Source organism: Bos mutus, chromosome 22, assembly GCF_027580195.1.
Source record: "Bos mutus isolate GX-2022 chromosome 22, NWIPB_WYAK_1.1, whole genome shotgun sequence".
NCBI lineage: Eukaryota > Metazoa > Chordata > Mammalia > Artiodactyla > Bovidae > Bos > Bos mutus.
This window is the reverse complement of record NC_091638.1, coordinates 53,228,915-53,255,302: the sequence shown is the minus strand read 5'-3', so window position 1 is coordinate 53,255,302 and position 26,388 is coordinate 53,228,915. Positions and strand designations below refer to the sequence as shown.

At 42.7% G+C, this 26,388-nt stretch overlaps 1 protein-coding gene and 1 non-coding gene across 3 annotated transcripts in view; both read left to right on the top strand.

Moving 5' to 3' along the window:
* Window positions 1–3,042, top strand: part of CCR3 (C-C motif chemokine receptor 3) — a 33,741-nt gene extending 30,699 nt beyond the window's left edge. For both annotated transcript variants that reach the window (XM_070359215.1, XM_005900892.3), the window contains exon 2: window positions 1,197–3,042. In XM_070359215.1, the coding sequence (XP_070215316.1) occupies window positions 1,208–2,284 (1,077 nt within the window). In that variant the 5' untranslated portion in view covers window positions 1,197–1,207 and the 3' untranslated portion in view covers window positions 2,285–3,042. The remainder of the gene's footprint in view (window positions 1–1,196) is intronic.
* Window positions 3,043–24,252: 21,210 nt separating this feature from the next.
* TRNAY-GUA (transfer RNA tyrosine (anticodon GUA)) lies at window positions 24,253–24,324 on the top strand. Its single transcript has one exon. It is a non-coding gene; the product is annotated as a tRNA-Tyr (tRNA).
* The last annotated feature ends 2,064 nt before the right edge of the window (window positions 24,325–26,388 follow it).

Genomic DNA, 26,388 nt, shown 5'->3' with positions numbered 1-26,388 from the left:
GAACTGCTCCTATGTCTCCCCTCTCTACAGTCACTTGGACCACACAGAACCCCAACAGGTGCTGACTTTAGGGTCCCAGTATTTTCTTAGGAAAGCAAAGACAATCCTTGCCATCGGCTCCAATTACTGCATTTCTAAGCCCTGCCTTGAGAAATACCTGCTGACGTATGTTCATGACCTCACACTTGTGCTTTCACAGAAAAGAGAAGGTTAGCAGGACTCCTGAGGAAGCAGGGTAGGGGTTAGCTGCCTTTCATGGACTACTCCCTTGTCTCTTTTTCCTTCTTCTCCAGCCAAGGCTGTAATTCTAAGAAAAGCAGGCACTGACCCTAGGGATCCTGGTCTAAAAAATCCAAAATCTAAGAAGTAGTCCCATTGGTACATGCTCAGCCTCTTTATGAGGGAGAAACTCTAAGGGGTCTGTTGTAGGCACATGACTGGCTTATGTCAGCATTGTCAGGAACAGGAAAAGGGGACGCTGCTTACAATTGTTACAACAGTTAATAACTACTACAACAGCTAATTATAATAATTATTATAAGTTAAAAATCACTGTACTTGAATCCAGTGATGAGAGAATTGAGCATAGATACTGAAGATCTAGCCTGAACTTTTGAAATTGCTTACTAAAGGATTTTAGACTCCTTATTAAATTTCTTTGAGGTTCAATTTCCCCATTACTGTATTTTTAAATTTTGCATTTTATGTTATGGAGCCATGGAAATGGGTAGTTATTTCTAAGGATAATAATCACTATTATTAGCATTTGGTTTTTAAATGGATGATTTTGAAGGTCATATATAAACCATAAAACATAAAACAAAATTTTTAAATACAGTGATAATATAATTATTATAAGATTATTGTTAACATTACCCAACCTATCTCTTCCTGTTTTGTATTTCTTCTTCCAAATGCTTTCAGGATCAACATCTCCACTCTTCACTGCCATCCACAATGTTTGTTTCTTTTCCCATGATGGATCATGCTGACTCTCAAAACATTGCATCTTTCACTCCTAACATTTCTCCCCGCCCCATGGCATATCTGATACATCTTTGGAAATATATGCTGAAGAATGTATAGGCTATTTATTCCATGTGGTTTTAGTGGGTAAGTGAATAAACTGACTGGTGTGGGTCTCAAGGAGCGATCATCGTTAACTGTGGGGTTACTTTTGCCTTCTTCTATCACAGGGACAAGGGAAATGGCGACCTCAGCCGATGGGATTGAAACTGTAGGTGAAGTTGCTGGGACCACACCCTACGACTATGAGGCGGCACTGCCATGCGAGAAGAGCAACGTCAAGGAGCTGGCGGCCCAGTTCCTGCCCCCGCTGTACTCCCTGGTGTTCGTGACCGGCCTGCTGGGCAACGTGGTGGTGGTGGTGATACTCACAAAGTACAAGCGGCTCCGGATCATGACCAACATCTACCTGCTCAACCTGGCCATTTCTGACGTGCTCTTCCTATTCACGCTGCCATTCTGGATTCACTATGTTAGGTGGAACGAGTGGGTGTTTGGCCACCGCATGTGTAAGTTGCTCTCCGGGCTCTATTACATGGGCTTGTACAGTGAGATCTTTTTCATCATCCTCTTGACCATAGACCGGTATCTTGCCATCGTCCACGCCGTGTTTGCCCTTCGAGCCCGGACAGTCACTTTTGGTATTGTTACCAGCATCTTCACCTGGGTCCTGGCAGGGCTAGCAGCCCTCCCTGAATTTTTCTTTCATGAGACCCAAGAGGAGGCTGGACAGACTTTCTGCAGTCCTCTTTACCCAGAGGATAATGAAAATGCCTGGAAGCGATTCCATGCTCTGAGAATGAATATCCTGGGTCTCGCTCTGCCTCTGCTTGTTATGACCATCTGCTATTCAGGAATTATTAAAACACTGCTGAGATGCCCCAGTAAAAAAAAATATAAAGCCATTCGACTTATTTTTGTAATTATGGTGGTCTTCTTTATTTTCTGGACACCCTACAATCTGGTTGTCCTACTCTTTGCTTTTCAAATGCACTTGAAGGCTGATTGTGAACAGAGCAGACAGCTGGACCTGGCCATGCTGGTGACAGAGGTGATCGCCTACACGCACTGCTGTGTCAACCCCGTGATCTATGCCTTCGTTGGTGAGAGGTTCCGGAAGCACCTCCGCCACTTTTTCCACAGATATATGGCCACCTACCTGGGAAAATTCATGCCATTTCTTCCTAGTGAAAAACTGGAAAGAACCAGCTCTGTCTCCCCATCAACAGGGGAGCAGGAACTCTCTGCTGTATTTTAGGTCAGATGCAGAACATTGCCTAAAGAAGATGTACAGAACAGATGAAGCCAACACATCGACCTCTTCACCAGTCCTTTGGACTTCCAGCACAATGGCCATAGCTCTTGAAGCCATTAAAATATATACACAATGGTGACGGTGTATCTATGCACCCCAAAGTCATTACCAAAGGTCAACGGCTGGACAATGACTTCTTATGAACCCTGAAAAGCAGAGCTTTGCTTGATTCACTCGAGTCACATAATTTTAATGCACCTGAATGTTAGATGGTTACTATATGCAGCTATAAACTAGTCAAGCTTTTTATATCTTAAATCTTAACTTCAGCCAGTTATTGATATAAATGAAACATAATAAACATAAACGAAATATTAATAAATCAATTACATTTCTTCTTACTATTACAATGTAATAAATCAGCTTATTGCAAGGACTGATGCTCAAGCTGAAACTCCAATACTTTGGCCACCTGATGCAAAGAGCCAACTCACTGGAAAAGGCTCTGACACTGGGAAAGATTGAAGGCAAGGGGGAGAATAGAAGAAGAGCAATTTGGCATTTTCAGTACAGAGAATAACCCACTCCAGTACTCTTGCCTGGAAAATCCCATGGACGGGGGAGCCTGGGAGGCTGCAGTCCATGGGGTCGCTAAGAGTCAGACACAACTGAGCAACTTCACTTTCACTTTTCACTTTCATGCACTGGAGAAGGAAATGGCAACCCACTCCAGTGTTCTTGCCTGGAGAATCCCAGGGATGGGGGAGCCTGGTGGACTGCTGTTTATGGGGTCACACAGAGTCGGACACAACTGAAGCGACTTAGCAGCAGCAGCAGCAGTACAGAGAATAAAGGTCCTGCTCATAGAAACTTCTCAGAGCCCTGAGATGTGTGGACACTATCTTAATTTACCCCACTCTCACTGTTTATCCAGTAACTGTGTGTTAGGTGATACAGGCAGGATGCAAAAACATTGTCTTAGGTTAAGTGAAGGATGCCAAACTGTATTAGACAAACACGTTCCTTGCCCCCATGAAACATTCCCTATAGTAGAGGATGTAAGACAGAAACAAATAACTCCAGTGCAAAGAAGAGCATACTCAATGCTACACCTGGGTCAGGAAGAAAGACCATTTCCACTGGAATCTGAGGGAGGAAGACTTAATGGAGGAAGTAGCTTTTGAGCAGGTCTCTGAAGAAGTGGGAGGTTTGGGGGGAAGGCTCTGTAAGCCAGTGAGGAGAGGGGAAGGCACGAATGTGGGTGGATGGCAGAGTGAGGTGGGGAGGCTGGGATGAGGATGATGTTTAGGCAGAGTACCTCAGGCTTTATTGGGGAAGGCATGGGGAGCAAGGAAATCAAAATGGTGTGTCAGGAAGATAATTCTGGTATCACATGGAGGATGGAGCAGAGGCCCCAGAACTGTGGAGGGAGCTAAGTTAGGAGACAAGTGCAAGTGTGGAGACAAGGAAAGATCAACGACTGATCAAGAGAGGTGCCAGGAGCACCCTGAGGAGAATCTGGCCAAGAGGCAGTGTGAAGGAAGAGTTAAAACACTAGGAGCAGTATATGGTTGATGCGGGGAAAAAAGGTGGGGGCAAAACAGAACGTTAAAAAACGAAAAAGAGACACACACATTTTTCATTGTGTTTAGAAGCGCTGACCATCTTCTTAAAATGGATATAAAGGAAAAGAGGAACAATGGTTGTCTTTAGGGAGGGGCATGTGTAGAGAAGAGAAGGAGGATAGTTCTCTAAACACTCTTCTGCATCTTTTGGACTCTGAAACATGGGAACGTGTTTTTTTTTTTTTAAATAAACATTTTAGAATTATATTTTAAAAATGAAAGACTAGGCTACTATTCATATATAGTATCCATTCTACTAGCCATAAAGAGATTAGATGTCCTCTGCCATGAATGAACCTCTGACCTGGTTAGATTATTTCTAAGATCCTTTATAGCCAAAGTAAACTCTGATCTTGATAAAGTTTTAGAAAGTAGATGCTCAAAGTCTACAAAATACATTGCTGTTGTTGTTGTTTTAAAAGGAGGTGACACAGTGAACAATTTTACAGCATCACCTCCTACTGGCCATGACACCAAGTGCAGTTCCTGTGCTCACTAAGGTATACTCAGTTTTCACGTGTTCAGTCATTCATCTGGTCATGTATCCATTCATTCAAAAAACATTTGCTGAGCACATGTCATGTTCTTAACTAAGCCCCTCAGGAAGCTACTGTCAGATTGAATTAGACACTGCTTTGTCCTACGCTGTCCAAGTTCAAAATCATGTCTTAAAAACTGCCAATGCCTAAATTCAATCCAAATGACAGAGACTTCCACTGTAAGACCAGTTCAGTTCAGTTGCTCAGTCATGTCCGACTCTTTGTGATCCCATGGACTGCAGCACACCAGGCTTCCCTGTCCATCACCAACTCCTGGAGCTTACTCAAACTCATATCCATCGAGTTGGTGATGCCACCCAACCATTTCATCCTCTGTCAGCTCCTTCTTCTCCTGCCTTCAAGACCAGAAAACACTCCAACTCCAGAACATTTCACATTCTAGTCAAACGCTTGGAGAAATGATGTACATGCTCTTAGCTAGCCATGCAATCCAGCCTCAACTGCTGGTGAGTGGCCTTGAGGTTTCTTACCTTCATGTGACCCTGTCTAAAAGGTCTTACCTCAGTCCAACCCTAAATGGACAGCACAGGATATGAACTGTGGAACACTAAACCGCACAACATGAATCTCAATTTGGCTAGGAAACTCTGAAGTTACTTTTTCTCTTTTTTGTGGTTCAGCCAAAATGTAAATGAAGCAATCATGTACAAACTATACACCTCTGATTCTCTCTTGCACTATGAAGTATCTGCCCTTAGATAACCGCAAGTGCAGGACTATAGGTGCCGGTTTATACTCCCTTGATCCTGAAAGCTTTCAGTTCTGTGGCCCACACAAAGCCGCACAAAACCAAATCACGGATTCAGCATGCTGCACCCTGCTCCCCATCCCCATGCTGTCCAATGGAACCAACTGCAATGATAGAAAAGTTCTACATCTGTGTTGTCCAATGTAATCACTACTGATCACATGCACTTACTGAGCACCTGAAATGTGGCTAGTGAGACTGAGGAAGTGAAGTTTTCATTTTCATTCCATTTTAATTAAATAGCCAACATGTGGCTAGTGGCTACTTCATGTGGTTAGTGGTGCAGCACTAGCCTCTTCAAACTTGCCTCTTCATCTCTGCTCTGCCTGTACATCAAGCCTCCTGTGGTCAGCAATCACATCTTGAACACTGTGTGACAGGCTAGGGAAAATGCCAGTGATGCAAAGATGAATAAGATTCATTTCTGGAAAACTCACCATTCCGTGGAATAGACTCAAGTGACTATAATGAAATGTGACAGGTGCCCAAAAGCCCCTGCAGCAGAAACAGAATGAAATCATTGAAGAAAAGTACACAGAGAAAATGCTATTCTGATTAGGCTGGGTTCCCCCCAAGGCAATTCCTGAGCAGGAAGTGGAGAACAAAGAGTTTATTTGAAAGGAAACTCCAGGAGGGAGTGGGGAAGTTCAACAGGAGAGGAAGATGCCAAACAAGGGTACATTACAGTGTACCTTCCACTGAGGGGTAACTGGAGCTCAAAACCACTAGAAAACTGTTGGGCAACAGTGTAACTCACAGTCCTCCATTATCCCATGTGAGGGGGAAGAAAGTTGGGGTATTAACATTGCACTCCGATTGGTCATTGGCTGACTGGCACTAATTTACCAGGACTTTCAGCCTGCCTGGCGCTCAGAGCCCTTCCAGCTTTAGGAAAAGCTCCCCGGGAACAAGATGCAGATATGGATGCTGGAAGCCAGCTGGGCACACTCAGTTAAGGCTTGAGGGATAAAGTGTTTGCTACATATTTGAAAGACTTTTTCATATACCAAAGAGGGGAATCGAGAGCAACGTCCAGCCAGGTAGGTCAATATGCTGGCAGCCACGACGACACAAAAGTGCACTAGAGAGAGTCTACTGTGGTGAAGACTAGGGTGACCTTGACCATGGCAGGTGACCTTGAACACACCACAGTGCTGACTTTCCTGACGCTCCTCTTTTTTTGCTGAGAATCATATCCTGGTGGTTTAAAAAATACAATCCTTTTCCAGCTTGACTTTTTGAAGTTTTCTTCAAATTCCAGAGCCAAATTTCTAATCTTCACACCTTCTGAACAAAGCAGGTTTATGTCCTTCACAGTCTGTGGGCTTTCAATCACTGAGGTTTTCTCCACTTTCTGCCCAGATAAACCCCGGGTTTAGTTAAGGCCGCCATTTCTCTTCTCAATTCACTGATCCAATCCAGGATTTGGTGAACTGTGACCCAGGGGCCAAACACAGCTCACTGTCTGCTCTGTGAGTAGAGTGTCACTGGAGCACAGCCATGCTCGTTTGCTTATGAGCTGTCTGTGGCTGCTGTTGTGCTGCCATAATAGAGCTGAGCGACTGTGACAGAGGCCGCACAGTCCACAAATCCTGAACCGTTTACTTTCTTGTCTCTACAGAATAAGTTTCCTGAACCTGGATAATTCATGCCCCACAGGATCTGTGGCTCTGATATGCATAGCCAAAATAAGAGAGACTAGACTTGGGGCAGGGCAGGGGGGTTACTCAGCACGTGAGGTTTGTAGACAAGCTGCCGAAATACGCAGATTAGTTCTAGCTTGACCATGGATGCAGTTCTAAACAATCAAAATAGGGTTAGACTGTATAGTAGTCAAATTCTGGTCACTAATGCAAAAATGCTAACAGTCTATACCAAGAGAGCACACTGAAAGTTTCAGCTGGGGCAGCCAGACCCCACAGATGCGGTATTCTAAAGCAGGCCATATGCAGAATGGACACAGGAATTGTTAAAACATATTTCACAACTCTTGAGACACTTCACCTCTACTCGGGACAAAGAAATTGAGTTGATTAAAATTAGGGAGACACTTAAAAAGAAACTCTCTGCTGAGGTCTGCTGGTACCACCTCTCTCTCAGGGATGGGGAGGAAGGAAGGCATGGTGGGTGCTATCTCTCACCTCAAGCTTGTTAAGAGCTATGCCAATGGAGCCACACAAAGAGAATGATACAAGTCACTCAGGTTAAAGAAGATCTGACTCTCATTCAGGAAATGGGGAGACCAGAGACAGGCCAGCCATCTGCTCTGGGGCTGGAGTAGAGAAAAACTGCCACTACTTTGGGATAGATCTATGCTTTCAGAGTTGATTTTGGCAAAGAACGTGGGATTGTTTTCCACAGACCAAATGAGAAAGAGCTGGCTGGGGGATTTCTAATCTTGCCCAAGAAGACTGCCTGGATGGAGTTTGTCTGTAGGATGAGAAAAATATGTGTGCACTGGACAGCCAAAACAACAGGATACTCCTGTTATGCTGAAGACGAATATTCCCAGGGACGTCTTTAATGCCTCCACAAAAGCAGTCCATGAGAGAAAGAATCAACCTTTACACCTGCCACTCCCACGGGTGGAGCTGGGGGTGAAGTCACCACCTGATGATAGGGTTAGTCAATCAAGAACTTTCCTTCCTCTCCCAGCGCCCACCAGTGGGGGGACTAGAAACCATGTTTAGCAAGCAGGGGGAGGAGCAGGAATGCCAAGGAAGGAGAGAGACAAGTAGGCTGGCAGCCCCCGTGCGTGGTTCATCCCTCCGCCAGCTGGGAGGTGGAGGAAGGTTTAAAAGTCAAAGCAAGTTGACCTTTGCTATTCATATGGGGATCAACCATTCAATTTCTGAATTGGAGCCCTCTCCTTTTAGTGAGTTCAAATGATTATGGGATTTTTTTGCACCTAAGCTTGATGACAGAAGTCATGGGAAGGCGCAACTTTTCACTGGGGCTGGAAGAACTTCAGCCTCTAATTCAGTTTAAAGGGATGTGAGACATGAAAGTAGATTCTCATAAGCCCTATTGGTTCAACATACTGGCAGTAAATTCAAGGACCCCAAATTTCAGCTCTTGAGGTCCACAGAGGGCTTCCATGAATTTGTAGGACTGTTCTGCAGGACTTAAATGGATGTTAGAGCCCCCAGATCCTGGCTAAGAAATAAGGCAGAGAGAGAAAAAAGCAATGATGCTTAATACATATAGAGAGATATAAATACATGTTAATATAGGCTAAGGTAGAGAAATACTTAATAATGCCTTTACAGTTCTATACACCTAGATTTTGCCTCGTGGCTAAGCAGGAGCCAATCCCCTGGCCACTGCCCAATGAACTCTGTGATGACCTAGAGGGTAAGATGGCTCGGGGAGGCTCAAGAAGGAGGGAATGTGTATATATAGTTGTGATTCATTCACATTGTTGTAGGGCAGAAACAACACAATGTTATAAGGCAATTATCTTCGAATTTAAAAATAAATTTAAAAAATAATAAATAAAAAAGAAGACTGGTTACCTCTTGTAATCTAGACTTTCTGAATTGAGGAAAGCCTCTCAGTTTGCAAACAGGACAAGATTCTTCGTGGCTTAGTTTGGGTCCCGGGAAATTGACCCCTGGTCTCAGGTTGCCCCTTACTTGCTAACGCCCGCTTCACTTAGTCGCAGTGGGAAATGTGAGCACTAGGGGGCCTTCGTCAACGCCAGAGCTGCTGCTAGCCCCATGCAGTCACTCAAGAAAACAGTGAAGCAGAAAAAAACGTCCATATGCTAGGTGGGAGGTGAGGTTTTGATGATGTCACAGCAAGAAACTCAGGAATGCCTATATCTGATCCTGTCTGACTGAAGTCGCAAAACTCTAGGAGTTGTCATTTATATCCCAAGGAATTGTGCGATGCAGTGGCCACAAGAGGGAGAAACAGACAGAAACACAGTTTCACTTTGTTATTACCAGGGCTAATTCCCAGTTTCCTAGTGTATGGCTTTGGTAAAGCTGGTTATCATTCAAGTCCTAAGAAATTACACTGCTGCTGCTGCTGCTAAGTCGCTTCAGTCGTGTCCAACTCTGTGCGACCCCATAGACAGAAGCCCATCAGGCTCCCCCGTCCCTGGGATTCTCCAGGCAAGAACACTGGAGTGGGTTGCCATTTCCTTCTCCAATGCATGAAAGTGAAAAGTGAAAGGGAAGTCACTCAGTCATGTCTGACTCTTAGCGACCCCATGGACTGCAGCCCACCAGGCTCCTCCGCCCATGAGATTTTCCAGGCAAGAGTACTGGAGTGGGGTGCCATTGCCTTCTCCAAGAAATTACACTATCTCCTCTTAAAAAATTCAGATCTAATGCCAGAGATCACATGCAAGCAATGGGTAGGCTGAAAACATGTGCCGCCAGAGGAGAGTAGGAGGATGGCAGAATCTGCCTTCATGGGGCCCACTCTGATTCCACATACAGCCTCTTGGAGGATGGAAACAGACTAGACTTGCTGGGGCACGCATGGGACCTTTTAACATACAAAAGCCCCAGCTGCTAGTAAGTATGGCCCAATCTATATTCTGAAATCTGTAAATCAGAACAGCAACTCCTCTGACCCAGGACATGTGAGAAGGGACAGATGGACAGATGTTCTGCTCATCCTACTATTGCTCAATCAAGATGCTGTTCATTGGTCAAACCTCAGCTGGTCACTTCAGTGAACATCTATAATCATCCTAGTCTTTATGCAAGGAGGTAAGTTCAATTCAGTTCAGTCGCTCAGTCGTGTCTGACTCTTTGCGACCCCATGAACCGCAGCACGCCAGGCCTCCCTGTTCATCACCAACTCCTGGAGTCCACCCAAACCCATGTCCATTGAGTCTGTGATGCCATCCAGCCATCTCATCCTCTGTCATCCCCTTCTCCTCCTGCCGTCAATCTTTCCCAGCATCAGGGTCTTTTCAAATGAGTCAACTCTTCGCATGAGGTGGCCAAAGTATTGGAGTTTTAGCTTCAACATCAGTCCTTCCAATGAACACCCAGGACTGATTTCCTTTAGGATGGACTGGTTGGATCTCCTTGCAGTCCAAGGGACTCTCAAGAGTCTTCTCCAACACCACAGATCAAAAGCATCAATTCTTCAGTGCTCAGCTTTCTTCACAGTCAAACTCTCACATCCATACATGACCACTGGAAAAACCATAGCCTTGACTAGACAGAACTTTGTTGGCAAAGTAATATCTCTGCTTTTTAATATGCTATCTAGGTTGGTCATAACTTTTCTTCCAAGGAGTAAGCGTCTTTTAATTTCAAGGAGGCAAGGAGGTAAAGGGGATGGTTAAAACAAAACAAAAACATAGTAGCTTGTCTCAAGCAGATGAGAATTTATCAAGTTAGGGAGTGTGTGGATATTCTGTTGTCCCATCCAGATCCACTCTCCACCCTGCTCTGTGCCTGAAAAGCTGCCTTGAATGGACCAAACCAGTTTTCTCCCTTGTTCTCTGGACTAGGTCTATAGGGAACACGGTCAGGAGTCTGGAAGAAGGGAGAAGAGTGAGATCAGAGTATTTATTCCCCCAACCCTCTCCCTGCAGCAGCACTGGGGGCTGGTGGCACAGCAGATCCATTTCTTAGTTCTGGATCTTCCTGATTCCTCCCACCCCTCACCCCTTTTTACCTGTTGTTGCTATTCAGTAGCTCAGTTGTGCCCAACTCTTTGCAACCCCATGTACTGCAGCACACCAGGCTTCCCCATCTTTCACCACCTCCTGGAGCTTGATCAAACTCATGTCCATTGAGTCAATGATACCATCCAACCATCTCATCCTCTGTTGTCCCCTTCTCCTCCTGCCCTCAATCTTTCCCAGCATCAGGGTCTTTTCAAATGAGTCAGCTCTTTGCATAAGGTGGCCAAAGTATTGGAGTTTCAGCTTCAACGTCAGTCCTTCCGATGAACACCCAGGACTGATTTCCTTTAGGATGGACTGGTTGGATCTCCTTGCAGTCCAAGGGACTCTCAAGAGTCTTCTCCAACACCACAGTTCAAAAGCATCCATTCTTCTGCGTTCAGCCTTCTCTATGGTCCAACTCTCACATCCATATATGACTACTGAAGAAACCATAGCTTTGACTAGATGGAACTTTGTCGGCAAAGTGATATCTCTGTTTTTAAATACACTGTCTAGGTTTATCAAAACTTTTGTTCCAAGGAGAAACCACCTTTTAATTTAATGGCTATAGTCACCATCTGAAGTGATTTTGGAGTCCAGAAAAATAAAGTCAGCCACTGTTTCCACTGTTTCCCCATCTATTTGCCATGAAGTGATGGGACCGGATATCATGATCTTAGTTTTTTGAATGTTGAATTTTAAGCCAGCTCTTTCACTCTCCTCTTTCATCTTCATCAAGAGACTCTACTTCCTCTTCACTTTCTGCCATAAGGGTTGTGTCATCTGCATGTCTGAGATTATTGATATTTTTCCCGGCAATCTTGATTTCAGCTTGTGTTTCATCCAGCTCAGCATTTCACATGATGTACTCTGCATATTAGTTAAATAAACAGGGTGACAATATACAACCATGGTGTACTCCTTTCCCAATTTTGAACCAGTCCGTGGTTCCACATCCAGTTCTAACTGTTGTTTCTTGACCTGCATACAGGCTTCTCAAGAGGCAGGTAGGCTTCCCATCTCTTTAAGAATTTTCTACCATTTGTTGTGATCCACACAGTCAAAGGCTTTAGCTTAGTCAATGAAGCAGAAGTAGATGTTTTTCTGGAATTCTCTTGTTTTTTCTATGATTCAACAGATGTTGGCAATTTGACCTACAGCTGGTAACAAAGTTACTCATCTCAGGGGACTGCATTCTCCCCCCGACCCTACTAACCTTTGTAAATGGTCCCTTGATTAAACTCCTCTTAAACTGCCCAATTTGAGTGTGTCGTCTCTTGCTGGGACCCTGAGTGACAATGAGAAGACAATATATGGCACATGAAAACAAGCTGACAACAAAAGAAAAAGTATGGAAAATGCATGTTCAGTGTTCAGGGAAGACTTCCTGAAAGAGGAGGGGTGAAGCTGGGCCCTAAGTACAGGAAACTACACCTCTGAGGAAAGCTGTAGGAAAGGGTTATGCAAGGCAAAGTTGAGAATGAACAACAGATGTTCAAGGAATAGAGACTAACAGTCAACGTGGATGGGAGTAATCAACAAGTGAGGAAGCAAGGACACGCTGATGCTAAGGGTCTGGATGTACCCTACTGGCAACCGGAGTGACACTGCTACAGATTCAAACTGGGGTGGGGGTTGCTTGGTTCATAATGGCTCCTACAGTGATCATCACCAGGCTCCTCCTAGGTTCTCCTTAATTTGTTTGATCCAAGAGTGATAGATTCTAGCCTGACCTAAGCTAGGCCAATCAGAATCGAAAACTCAAACAAAGACACAAAGAGATGGGTGGCAGTGACTGCTCCTATGGCTGTGGCCTAGAATGGGGCTGCGTGATCTCCTCTGAGGTCCTTCTCACCTTTTCACCTTCCGTGAACTGTCCAAACCACAGGCATACAGTCATTCTTGACTCAAGTTGGGTCATTTATAAATCAAGACAAAGTGATGTAAAAATGAGTGCTAGAAAGCAGGCTGCAGGCATCAAAGACTTTCAGAGAGACGAGACTCACATCCATATCCCAAAACGAGAAAATGGCAGCCCATGGGCTAGAGCAGTGAACAGTTAGTCAGGCTATCACCTTGCACTGTGGGCCCACTGAAGACAGAGCTTGGCCAGGGATGGGGCAGGTGGCAGGAAGGTGCTACTATGCAACCTCCTAGAAGGATGAGGGATGCCAGAACCAGAGGGTAGAATGGCTGCTTCTGAAGGCACTGAGAAACTCCGGGCAATTAAAAAAAAACACTCAAATACCAAAGTTTTCATCTTCAAGTTAGAGAGAAACAGCGTTTCTGTGACCACATTGGGCTATTGGAAACCAACTCAGAGCCAGAACTGGCAGGTGTCTTAATGTAAACTGGGCTTCCCTGGTGGCTCAGAGGTTAAAGCATCTGCCTGGAATGCAGGAGACCTGGGTTCCATCCCTGGGTCAGGAAGATCCTCTGGAGAAGGCAATGGCACCCCACTCCAGTACTCTTGCCTGGAGAATCCCATGGAGGGAGGAGCCTGGTAGGCTATAGTCCATGGGGTCGCAAAGAGTCGGACATGACTGAGCGACTTCGCTTTCACTTTCTTTAATGTAAACTGAACTCACACATTTGCCAAAAAGCATGAATGAATGTTAAGGCAGTAATTGAGACAGGTAAGAATGGGACTACCTGGACAGATGCAGAGGTCCTGGGAAGCCCTGACCCTCACTGCCCTCTGGCACACTCTCATCTACACCTTTCTTTCCAAAGAAAGCCACTTTTCCTTAGCATGACAAAGTTAACAGTTCACTCCATGTCCAAACTTTAAGGTTGCTCACCTAATAAACAGAATTTGAATTCAACACAACCCAAAAGATAAAATGCAGAAATCAGAGTAGGGAAGAAAATTCCATAAGGAATTACAGAAAAATTTCAAAACATATTATCAAAACGCTGAATTTGGATTTTGAGAATACTTAGTAAAAGTGAGCAGAAGAGAATTTTAATTGGACTAAATTTATTTATATGTGCACTCATCAGAAATACTAAACTCAATGGCTGAGGTTCTGTGAGTTTGTTGACTGGGCAAATACAGACTTAGACCAAATGCTCATCCATGCTAGGTGAGTGTCATGCTAGGCCAGGGATCCCCTGGAAGAACCCAGAGGAAGACTATTCATTATATCACCTCTATCACGTGCATTCTGACTTGTCGACCTCACTCCCTCTCTCTCTACTGCAGGGAAGACCATTCTCTCTTTTGTCTTGAAGACACGATTGGAGACAGAAGGTCATCTGCAATGGTGGTAGGATGGGCTATAATTAAAATATTAATACAATTCTTGATCTCAGTAAGTTAAGGAGTATATTAAGTGTAGATGTTTTACCATCCAAAGAGACAATGTAGGTGTGGCCATTATGGAAGTCAATAGGCAAAGGATGGTGATCTGGGCCCAAGGAGGGATCTGACACACCCAGAAAACTCTTACTCAAGAAAATTTCAAGTCTGACAAAAGTCAGATCTGTCCTGATTACTTTAGCTGAGAATGTATCCTCTGTCCAAATTCTCAGAAGCGAGTAATTTTACATAAACAGGGGCACTTGATTGATAAGAAAACTAGACTTCGTTGAGAAAACTACACTTCACTGAGAAAAAGCTTTAAAAAATTGCCACTTGTGAAAACCTTCACCCTCACCTTTCTCAAGTGGACCCTCAGCCAATTTTCTGGAATAACAGGCACTAGGAAAAGAAAAGAAACAGTCAAACAAGGTCTTCCTTGTAGCTCAAATGGTAAAGAATCTACCTGAAATGCAGGAGACCTGGATTTGATCTCTGGGTTGGGAAGATCGTCTGGAGAAGGGAATGGCAATCCATTCCAGTATTCTTGCCTGAAGAATCCCATGGACAGAAGAGCCTGGTGGGCTACAGTTCACAGGGTCACAAACAAGTCAGACACAACTGAGCGACTAACTCTACCACTACCAGGAAAAGAAATATACTTTTTAGTAGATGCCAATAGTAGAGTACAGTAATTCCAAAAGACCCAAGGAATCACTGAGGTCAGCCTCAGAGTAGTGCTCATGAGAATCAGATTGATAGAGTTTTGATGAATTTTGTATCACTGTGGACTGGATAGGGCCCTGAGCCTACCTTGTGATTTTTTTCCCCAGACCTCAAGTGCTGTGTAGGAAGAGATATACACAAAAGGTGGGATTCCCATACTGGCTTTCAGACAGTAGAGAATGGTTACTATGAGAGGAAGGTCCAAGTGGGAGTAATTGCAGGCCTCCTGTTCTCCCAATCAAGACCAGAACACTATCCTATGAAGAAAAGAGCAGAAATCAGTGTCCCATCACAGAGAACAAAGATGCAGGCATACTGATTCCTATAATAGTACCTCCTTATAATTCTCCAGTTGGCCGACATAAAAAACTGATGGGTCTTAGAGAAGAACAGTAAAATATTACAACTAAATCAGATAGTGCCTTTAATTGTATACATTCTTTTAAATTTGGTTCCACTGCTGAAGCAAACCATTACAGTCCTGGTAATTACCATGCAGATATTCATCTAGAATAGGGGTTGGCAAATATTTCTGAAGGACAAGTTGTTGCATTGTGTTGGTTATCTAGGGCTGTAAAATAAATTACCCCAAAACACAAAGGCTTGGAACAACAACACTCATTTATTATTTTAGAGTCAGGAATTCGGACAATGGGAACACCTAAAAACATTCATATCTCATATAAATGCTCAACAAATGGAAAAGAGGTTCTGATAATATGGTGTGCTGGTTGCCCTCCTGTAACATATTTATCATGGGGCTCATGAACAAAGTAAACAATGGTACTTAAAAACATGGACTTCTACTTGTTGAGGCTACCTTGGTTCCTACCATGACTGTGTGCCAATTTTCCTTCAGGAAAAAATCAACCTAAACTCCAATATGGCACCATGCTCAGAGCAAACCAGCCAGCTTCCAGCTGCATTATGGAGGGGGACAGGATTTGTCTTTATTGGGCTAAATATTCTGTAACTGGACTGTTTCCCTTACTCATGCCTCTGCTAACTCTGTCTACCCTTATACCTCCTGAAGGCCTTATACATCATCACAGTACCCTAACCATAGGCAAAGAGTTTATTTCACAGCATAAGGTGGAGGGGTTTAGGCTGATGCCCAATGTGGCCTCTTGGTCTTTGTTCTAGTATGAACTCACATTTATTTAGAATCAATTGGACCTGTAGAATGGTGGGAAGGCCTATTGGAGAATTTACTAAGAACAATGAGAAGCAGCTAGTTGAGCCCTTTAGAACTTCAGCCATTCTTGCGACTCAGGGGTACAAGTACTCTGGAAGCTAGAACTGAATCTCAAGGCTGAAAACAGGGCAGTAAGTTAAAAATCTGCAAAAGGAGTCCCCACACCCTTCTTCACCCTGCACAGACCAGGTGATTATCCTACTCATCCCCACAGGAGACCCTCATGTGTCTCCAGAGTAAATAAACTCAAGGATCTCCACACTCAGAGGCACACAGTGGAGGGCAGGGGTGAGTGCTGGACTCAAACCAAAGAGATTAGAGCACACCATCTCATGCCAAATACTGACACTGCTAGCCCCACTTCAAAAACACCAACTTTCAAAAACTCTCCAGCCAGGAAGAGCAGGAGATGAGAAGATTCTCCTCTGCAGAAACAAATGATCCCAGAGATAGATACCCACAGGTTGTGCCACAGTTCAGGGGTCCCTCAACAGAAGGATGAGCTCACTATCTAAACACCTATGATAACACCACCCGTGGACAAGCTCTGCCCACTCAATGCTCCCCACCAGCTTTGGTCTCACTTGTAACTATAAATGGAATACCAAGGACTGCAAGACATTGAGGACAATAGCCTACTCGGGAGACAGCATCTGGAATGAAAACCCAGGAGAAAAGGAACTCAGAGGCAAGGGAAACATGGGGACATGGAAAAAAATGAAAAAAACGAAAACTAAACAAACAAAAAACCCCACCACACATGTAATACACATTCTGAATTCTCAGAGAGATAAAAAGTATGGCTTCTGGAAGCAAGGAGAAAAGGGAAAGAGAGCAAGAACATTCAGAGAAGAGGAAATTAAAAATATAAATTTTAAAGAAAAGTTAATGGAAGGTATGAAAGATAAAGTGTAGAAAGTGAAGTCCTTCATTCGTGTCCGACTCCTTGTGACCATATGGACTATAGCCTACCAGGCTCCTCTGTCCATGGAATTCTCCAGGCAAGAATACTGGAGTGGGTTGCCATTTCCTTCTCCAGCAGATCTTCCTGACCCAGGGATTGAACCCAGGTCTCCCGCATTGTAGGCAGATGCTATACCGTCTGAGCCACCAGGGAAGTCAAAGTTGAAAGATAAAGTTGAATAGAAAAACTAATAGGAAATAGATCATAATAACAATTTTTACTATTTTCCCAGGACCTGGTCGAAGGGTTTTATAAATTAACTCATTTAATCCTCGTAACAGTTCTCTTATGTAGAGATACTCTCCACAGCACATCCTTATGAACTATAAATAAGTTTATTGAGAGCTATAAGAAGAAATAAGTAAGTATACTGGGAGCTATAAGGAGGAAAAATGGGTAACAGAAAAGAACAGAAATGGACCAAGCAAAGACACAACACTGACTGATAAAAGACAGCGGGGCAGCAGTTGCACCATTCTGAGAAACCACTACATTCAATCTGGAAATCTATACAGAGGCAGAGTTTTGATCAAGTATGAAGGTAGCATACAGGTACTTTTAGGAATGTAAGGACTTTGAAATTTACCTCCAATTTACCTGTTCTCAGGAAGAGACAAAAGATATGCTTCAGCAAAATGAGGACTAAGCCAGAAAGAGGGGGTCTCAGGATCCTAAAAACAGTTTAGCATAGGAGAGCGACAAAGGGAACTCACCCTCAGAGACAGTCCAGACTGGTCCTGAAGACAAAACATAGAAAATGTGGGGTCTGGACATTCTGAAAAATTACTATTAGGCAATAACTGACAGATCAAACTGAAGAATTTTGGAAAACCGGTAAGGCGGATATAAAACAAAGTAGATGGGAGGAAGCCAATCAACTGCAGGAACACAATACATTGCTCCACAGTGAATACTATTTATGCAGTTTTCATGGCATGAACACTAACTAGCGGATTTAACCAGAAACCAGACAATTACCATATTGAGAAGATGTAGAAAGGGGAAGGAAGTGTGAGCGAGCTAGTCCTCCCCTACAAGAACAGGAAATCAGTAAGTAAGGCTGAAAGGTGTTAGACTGTAAGGCAGCAACTGAAGCATATGACTTAACAACTGTAGGTAAGCAGCAGGAGAACTGACCAACAGAGATGAAAACGGTTGCCTGGGAGGAGTGGGGCAAAGGTGGGGAGAAGTGGAGCAGAAGATGCTATTTGTAATTGCTTTTATTTTCTGTCCTCTGTGGCCAGCATCTAATTTTTTTAACTATGCCCTATTACAACTTTCATAAAAACAAATTTTAAAATTTTGATGTCAATATATGCGAAAATAAGTGCAAAAGGAAAATAAGAATGGGAAAGTAAGATTAAGCCATAAGCAGAATCCCTTACTCCATATGCTCTAAGGCTCTGACAACTGGAAAACCTAAGCTCAAACTTGACTGTGTGCTGGTTTTTTTATTAATAGTAACCCAAACAACTAACAAAACACTGTCCAAAACAGTAACCAAAACATATTTAGATTATCAGAACTATATAGTAAATTAGAGGCTAATTAATTACACATTTTGGGTGAACGCTGAATGGTCCAATGTTAGCTAAAATACCTGGCCACAGCTAAGGCCAAATGGATGGTCACTTTCAGAGGAAAAACTGCTGGGATTTACATACAATCTGAAACCTTACTTTAAATTATAATTATAATTTCAACTGTATCATTACAGGTGAGTGTTCTCATCTTTAAAGTCTGACATCATGGTGCAGAGATAATCACGTCTCTGCACTGTCAACATTCAGCAGCTCCTGTGGTCACTGCTGAAGGTGGCTGAGGACCAAGGTCTTGGGCTTACCATGCCAGTGTGGGAAAGTGCTCACAGTGATGTTGCTGTGGACTTTCTAAGCTTTCCTTTCCTTATCTCTAATGGTAATCAACTAAAGTAACAGTTTGTCTTCTCTTTAACTCCTGGAATTAAAGATACCATCACTGGTTGCTAATGCAATCTCACTATTAGTGCACAGCTTCAAGAGGATGCCTTCTGAAGAGTGTTCTTAAAAGCTGACTATTTGGACGCCTCTTGGGAGTCACTTCCACTCCTCTCAGCCTTTTCTGCTGGGGCTCCAGTCAGCTTTGAACAGGTGTAGCCTGATGGTGCCTGGTCTGGGCTGGTACAATGCCTCTCCTCATCTACCCCAGGACTCCTCCACTGACACTCAGCACCGTGTACATGAAGGCTGGGAGTGCAGGCAACTTGATGTCCAATGGAAAACAGAAGCTGACAGAGAAATGTGTCTGCCTCCACCCCTCGAGATGGACAATCTTGAGAAGCATCTCATAGCATCCAGCTCATGTGGTAGTGGCCACAATGCACTTACTATTTCCCTGCCTACTACCCCATCCCTCACCTCTGCTGCCTGCAATCACACACACTGATGAAGTTCTGGCACATAAATCTTGATCCTAGGCTCTGCCTTGTGGGAAACCCAAGTGAAGACAAGAGATGACAATTATTTTCTTCACTTTCATTTTAAATATCTAATATTTTCCCATGCTTGTTTCATACAAGCACTTGAGAAAGGGTTGTTCTTAAGTCTTGAATCTAATAAGGTGCCATAAGTAATCCAAATGTCACTAAACATTTTTTAAAAAACTATCTCAGATTCCACCTGCACCTCAGCTGTCATCATAGGCACACCTATGGAGAGAAAGGACAGCAGGATCTCTACAGCTGTACCTAGTCAGAAATACTTGTACTTTCAAGATGACTTCTTCAACGGGTCCAGTATATCAGTTATTTTTCCACAAGCAACTATTGATTGTTACCAAGTTTTCCTGTGATAGCACTGTTAACTGTAAGGTGTATTAGTTCACTTTCTTTTGGTCAAGCAGCCTTTCTAACACATCAAGGATGCTATTCCATTTGTCTAAGCATTTTGGAGAAATGTGTATCAAAGCAGTTTCACTATCCCGTATATGTCACACATTTTATCTTTGGCTAAACACTGAATAACACAAGTGGCCGTCTACCTTTGCGCTTATGACCAGCAATCTGCTACATTATGCAGTGTCATAGGTACTTTCTGAAAACACAGCTGAAGGTGTGAACAAAACACTGCATGCTTGTGATCCCTAAATCACTCACAGGTTCACCATGTGTTTTCCATTATCAGTGACAATTACAGAACATTCTAGTGATTTTCCATTCCATACATGTTTTTTCTTTCCTTCAGATTCACTAGGTTGTTATCTGCATGAGACCCAGAAATCTCTTGACAAACAAAATAAGAGGCATACTAGAATTGTGTGGTTACAAAATGTTTCAAAAAAAGATACCTGGTTGTCTCTGCATATCCAAATAGCAGGTGCATTGTACACAAAACCAGCACATTTAGGATCATCAGTAATCCGTATTTTCTAGAAGGATCTTTGCATCTAGAATTCATAGCCTGGACAAATTTCAAAACTCTTCAACTTCTGAAAATGTTTGGGAACCTCTAAAAATACTTTTGACAAGCTTTTTGTTTCAATTTTAGCCTCTGTTTTCAACTGTCTTTTGAAAACAAAGATTCTGCCTTTGCAAAACATTCCTTTTTAAATTTCCTTATTTTTCAATTGGAGGATAATTGCTTTACAATGTTGTGCTGGTTTCTGCCATATATTAACATGAATCAGCCATCGGTATATATCCGTCCCCTTCCTCTTGAATCTCCCTCCTAGTAAAACATTCTTGTGAAGTAGATTATTTCAAAGTTTGATTAATGAAGCAAAATATTTCCCTTCTCTCCCCAACATTTTCTTTTTTAAAAAAATACCTCATATTCTTTTTTATGTCAGGATCAAAGAAAATTTATCATGAAAATTTTCATATATTCTTCTGACATCCTTTTGGAAAATTTTAAGGTGAAAATCTGCACATTTTGCTTTTAATTCATCTTCATAGGATGAGAAGAACTCTCAAATAGAAAACTTTATCCAAAGATTTCTGGCTAAAATTGAATTAACTAAGACTCGATTACAGTTCTTAAAGGTCATTTTGTTTAATTTTACAAATAATTCTAGCAGGTCAAGCAACTATAAATATCAAAATTATAACTGACTCTCCAAAATCTTTATTCTTTTATTCTATTCTACCTTTTAATGCTATTCATACCCTTTAATATTCTTATAAACATTTCTCAGCCTAAAATTGACACAATATACTTGCTATAGTACACAAATAGAACAAATTCTTAAGAAGTTCTTGTTTTTAATGCCAGTCTATTTGTCTATTTCCCCATAATGAATCACAGCCTTGTCATGGTAAAGGGATTTGCATAACTCAGTGAAGCTATAGGCCATGCTGTGCAGCGCCATCCAAGACAAAGAGGTTATTAATTGTGAAGAGTTCTGACTAAACGTGATCCACTGGAGCAGAAAATGGCAACCCATTCCATATTCTTGCCTCAAGACCCCCTTGAAAAGTATGAGAAGGCAAAAAGATAAGACAGGAATATGAGCCCCCCAGGTCGGAAGGTGTCCAATATGCTGAGGAAGAGCGGAGGGCAATTACGAATAGCTCTGGAAGAATGAAGTGGCTGGGCCAAAGCAGAAGTGACACTCAGTTGTGGAAGTGTCTGGGGGTGAAAGTAAAGTCTAATGCTGTAGAGAACAATATTGCATAGGAACCTGGAACGTTAGGTCCATGAGTCAAGGTAAATTGGACACGGTCAAGCAGGAGATGGCAAGAATGAACATCAACATCTTAGCAATCAGTGAACTAAAATGGATGGGAACGTGTGCTGTGCTCAGTTGCTTCAGAAATGTCCAACTCCTATGACCCCATGGACTGTAGCCCTCCAGGATCCTCTGTCCATGGAATTCTCCAGGCAAGACGACTGGAGTGGGTTGCCATGCCTTCCTCCAGGGAACCTTCCCAACCCAGGGATCGAAACCACGTCTCCTGCTCTCCTGCACTGCAGGTGGATTCTTTACCCACCAAGCCACCTGGGAAGCCCAAAATGGATGGGAATGGGAGAATTTAATTCAGGTGACAATATTATATCCACTACTATGGGAAGAATCCTTTAAAAGAAATGGAGTAGCCCTCATAGTCAACACAATTAACTATGCCGCACAATTGCACTCATTTCACATGCTAGCAAAGTAATGCTCAAAATTCTCAAAGCCAGGCTTCAATAGTATGTGAACTGAGAACTTCCAGATGTTCAAGCTGGATTTAGAAAAGGCAGAGGAACTAGAGTTCAAACTGCCAACATCTGTTGGATCATAGAAAAAGCAAGAGAATTCCAGAAAAACATATACTTCTGTTTCATTGGCTACACTAAAGCCTTTGACTGTATGGATCACAACAAACTGTGGAAAACTCTTAAAGACATGGGAATACCAGACCATCTTATTGCCTCCTGAGAAACCTATATGTAGATCATGAAGCAACAGTTAGAACCAACAAGGAACAACAGACTGGTTCCAAATTGGGAAAGGAGTATACCAAAGCTGTATGTTGTCACCCTGCTTGTTTAAGTTATATGCAGAGTACATCATACAAAATGCCAGGCTGGATGAAGCACAAACTGGAATCAAGATTGCCGGGAAAAATATCAATAACCTCAGATATGCAGATGACACCACCCTTATGGCAGAAAGTGAAGGGGAACTAAAAAGCCTCTTGATGAAGATGAAAGAGGAGGGTGAAAAAGCTGGCTTAAAACTCAACATTCACAAAACAAAGTCATGGCATCCTGTCCCATCACTTCATGGCAAACAGATGGAGAAACAATGGAAACACTGAGAGACTTTATTTTCTTGTACTCCCAAATCACTGCAGATAGTGACTGCAGCCACAAAATTAAAAGACACTTGCTCCTTGGAAGAAAAGTTATGATAAACCTAGACAGCGTATTTAAAGCAGAGACATCACTTTGCCCATAAAGGTCTGTCTAGTCAAAGCTATGGTTTTTCCAGCAGTCATTTACGGATGTGAAAGCTGGACCATAAAGAAGGCTGAATGCCAAAGAATTGATGCTTTTGAATTGTGGTGCTGGAGAAGACTCTTGAGAGTCTCTTGGACTGCAGGGAGATGAAACCACTCAATCTTAAAGGAAATCAGTCCTTAATATTCATTGGAAGGACTGATGCTGAAACTGAAGCTCCGATACTTTGGCCACCTGATGTGAAGAGCTGACTCATTGGAAAAGACCCTGATGCTGGGAAAGACTGAAAGAAAAAACAGAAGGGAATGGTAGAGGATGAGATGGTTAGATAGTGTCACTGACTCAATGGACATGAATTTGAGCAAATCCCAGGAGATAATGGAGGACAGAGGAGCCTTGTGTGCTACAGTCCATGGAGTCACAAAGAACCGGACATGTTAGTAACTGAACAAAAACAAGTTTGCCTATTTATTTAACCAATAGAAATATCTTACTTTTGTACATAAAATCGACAGTTTATTACCATCAGTTTTTGCAGCCCTCTTGGAATATTCAATGTTTATATTTCAATTGGTTGACTGAATTTCAACATATAAAAGCAAATAAGGTCACTTTTCACTCTTAAGTTACTTCTAAATGCTTATATATCTTTGGAACTGAATTCAGTTACTTATAATAAACTTATGCTTGTGTTTCACATATTTATATGATGTGGATCTGCACAATCACATGACCATTGATCACGCAAAAGTTCCAAAATCCCAAAAATAACTGATGCAGGCAACTAGCTTTTTGCTCTTCCAAACTAAGGTCAAAGTTGAAGCCCAAATTAGATTCTTTCAAGTCATATTTTTTTCACCTGCCTCGTATTACCTCAACCATATTTTTGAATGGCATTTAATTCTTACATCAACTATATCCATACTGAAAGAAAGAAAGTGAAGTCACTCAGTCGTATCCAACTCTTTGAGACCCCATGGACTGTAACCTACCATGCTCCTGCAAGTACTGGAGTGGGTTGCCAGTTCCTTCTCCAGAGGATCTTCCTGACCCAGTGATCGAACCTAGGTTTCCTGCATTGCAGGCAGACACTTTACCGTCTCAACCACCAGGCAAGCCCATATCCGTACTGGGTACTGGTCAAAATCTACATTTTGTCTCTTGTGACTCATGAGAAGTTAAAAGAGAAAAAAAAGACATAACATCTGTGTAGTTATTTCCATAACCATAGCAATTTCAGAAGTCTTATAAGAATCCTAAACATATATTGGTGTAATGCTTTTTTCTTGGGCTTCCCTGGTGGCTCAGACGGTAAAGCATCTGCCTGTAATGCGGAAGACCCAGGTTCGATCCCTGGGTTGGGAAGATCTCCTGGAGAAGGAAATGGCGACCCACTCCAGTATTCTTGCTTGGAGAATTCCGTGGATTGAGGAGCCTGGTAGGCTACAGTCCACAGGGTCGCAAAGAGTCGGACATGACTGAGCAACTTCACTTCGCTTCTTCACTTTTTTCTTACTGTGCCGGAAAAGTCAATAAATTATTTTTAAATTACGCAAAAATTTAACTCATTTACCAGCTGAGACAGCATCTTGAAGCTTGAGATGATCTAGCCTCTGAAGCAGAGCCAGGAACCACAAGGTGAAGATGGGTGGAGAGACAGGAGGTTGTGACACATCTCATGTTTTTACCTCATGATCCACTCATAAATACTGTTTCCGGTCTTCACACCTCTAAGCTCCAGTAGTTTCAAGGTTTTAGAGCCCAAGTGACCCAAAAAAGTTCTTAGTTGGAAACTGAGAGTGCCACCTGACCCCACTGCCATTTCCTTACACAATCAGAGAAATGGTGAACAGCAGAAAAAAGAAAAACATATAGATACATATACATGTGTATATACATATTCTGGCAGGGTATGTATAATATATGAAACATAGGGGAATGCTTGTGCATTGCCTTATACCCCAAAGTAGGAACTAACAGAAACAACCCCAGTCCTACAGACAGATCTATGAATGTCTCAGGTGCCTGAGGGATGACAGACTAGGCCACCTCAAAGGACTCCGTCCATGGAGGTGGTGGCCACAGAAAAGGGGAACCTAAGATAGTAGTGGAGGATGAAGGTCTTAAGAACCAGGTACAAAACAAGTATTGTTTCTGCCTATCGTTCTCATCCCTCTTTACTTCTCCCGTTATTGTGTTTGAGTTATGCTGGTTCTGCTTAAATGTAACATTTGGTTCACAGGTTACAGATGATCAGCTGGGCTGAAGTGAAAGTCCAAAAGAAACTAAGATCACTGGGAGAGCATGGGCTTGGACGATTGAGCTCAGGGACTCATCTCTAGATGTGGCACTTGATGACTTGGGCTACCCTCCAAAACACACATTAGGCATATAATTTTACTTTTATAGAATGATATTATACATGCATGTCTGAAGGTATCTTTTTAGCACAGTTTTTTGTTTCTCTCCTTTTTTTCCTACCAGTCTTTTCATCTCCTCTCTGCCCTCTCCTATCTGATATCCCCCAAGTCTCACAAATGGCCCTTGTTCTCTGTCCTAATGCACCATATCCATACACAGTTGTCTGGGGTTTTGTTTTCCTTTTTTGCCATTGTTTACAATACACAATACACTGTTCTTTGCATCTTACTTTCGAACCCAACAATACTTTGTGGAAATTCTTCCTAATCAGCTGGTTTGGCTCTAATTCTTTCTGTTTAACGGCATAATAATATTCTAGAGTATGGCTGGGCCATAATTTATTGAACTTTTCTGTGCTGTGTATATGCTTAGTCACTCAGTCATGTCCAACTCTTTGCGACAGCATGAACTGTAGCCTGCCAGGCTCCTCTGTCCATGGGGATTCTCCAGGCAAGAGTACTGGAGTGGGTTGCCATGCCCTCCTCCAGGGGATCTTTCCAACCCAGGGACTGAACCCAGGTCTCCCGCATTGCAGGTGGATTCTTTACCATCTGAGCCAGCAGGGAAACCTGAACATTTCTAGTATTTAGCATTAATCACTTTTCAAGATTCTTCTTTTTTACTTACATATCCTTACATGCCAGTCACTGGTACTTCTAATTCTATGGCATTGGCTCCCAGGTATGGGATTGGTGGGGCACAGGATATATGTTTTAAATTTTATTTTTTTATTTTTAAAATATAAATTTATTTATTTTAATTGGAGGTTAATAACTTTACAGTATTGTATTGGTTTTGTCATACATCAACATGAATCTGCCATGGGTGTACACGTGTTCCCCATCCTGAACCCCCTTCCCTCCTCCCTCCCCGTACCATCCCTCTGGGTCATCCCAGTGCACCAGCCCCAAGCAAATTATATTATAAAACAATAATAATAATTTACTTTTCCACAGACAGCATATGAAGAAACCCCTCATTTTTCCTGTCTTTCACCAACTCATTATA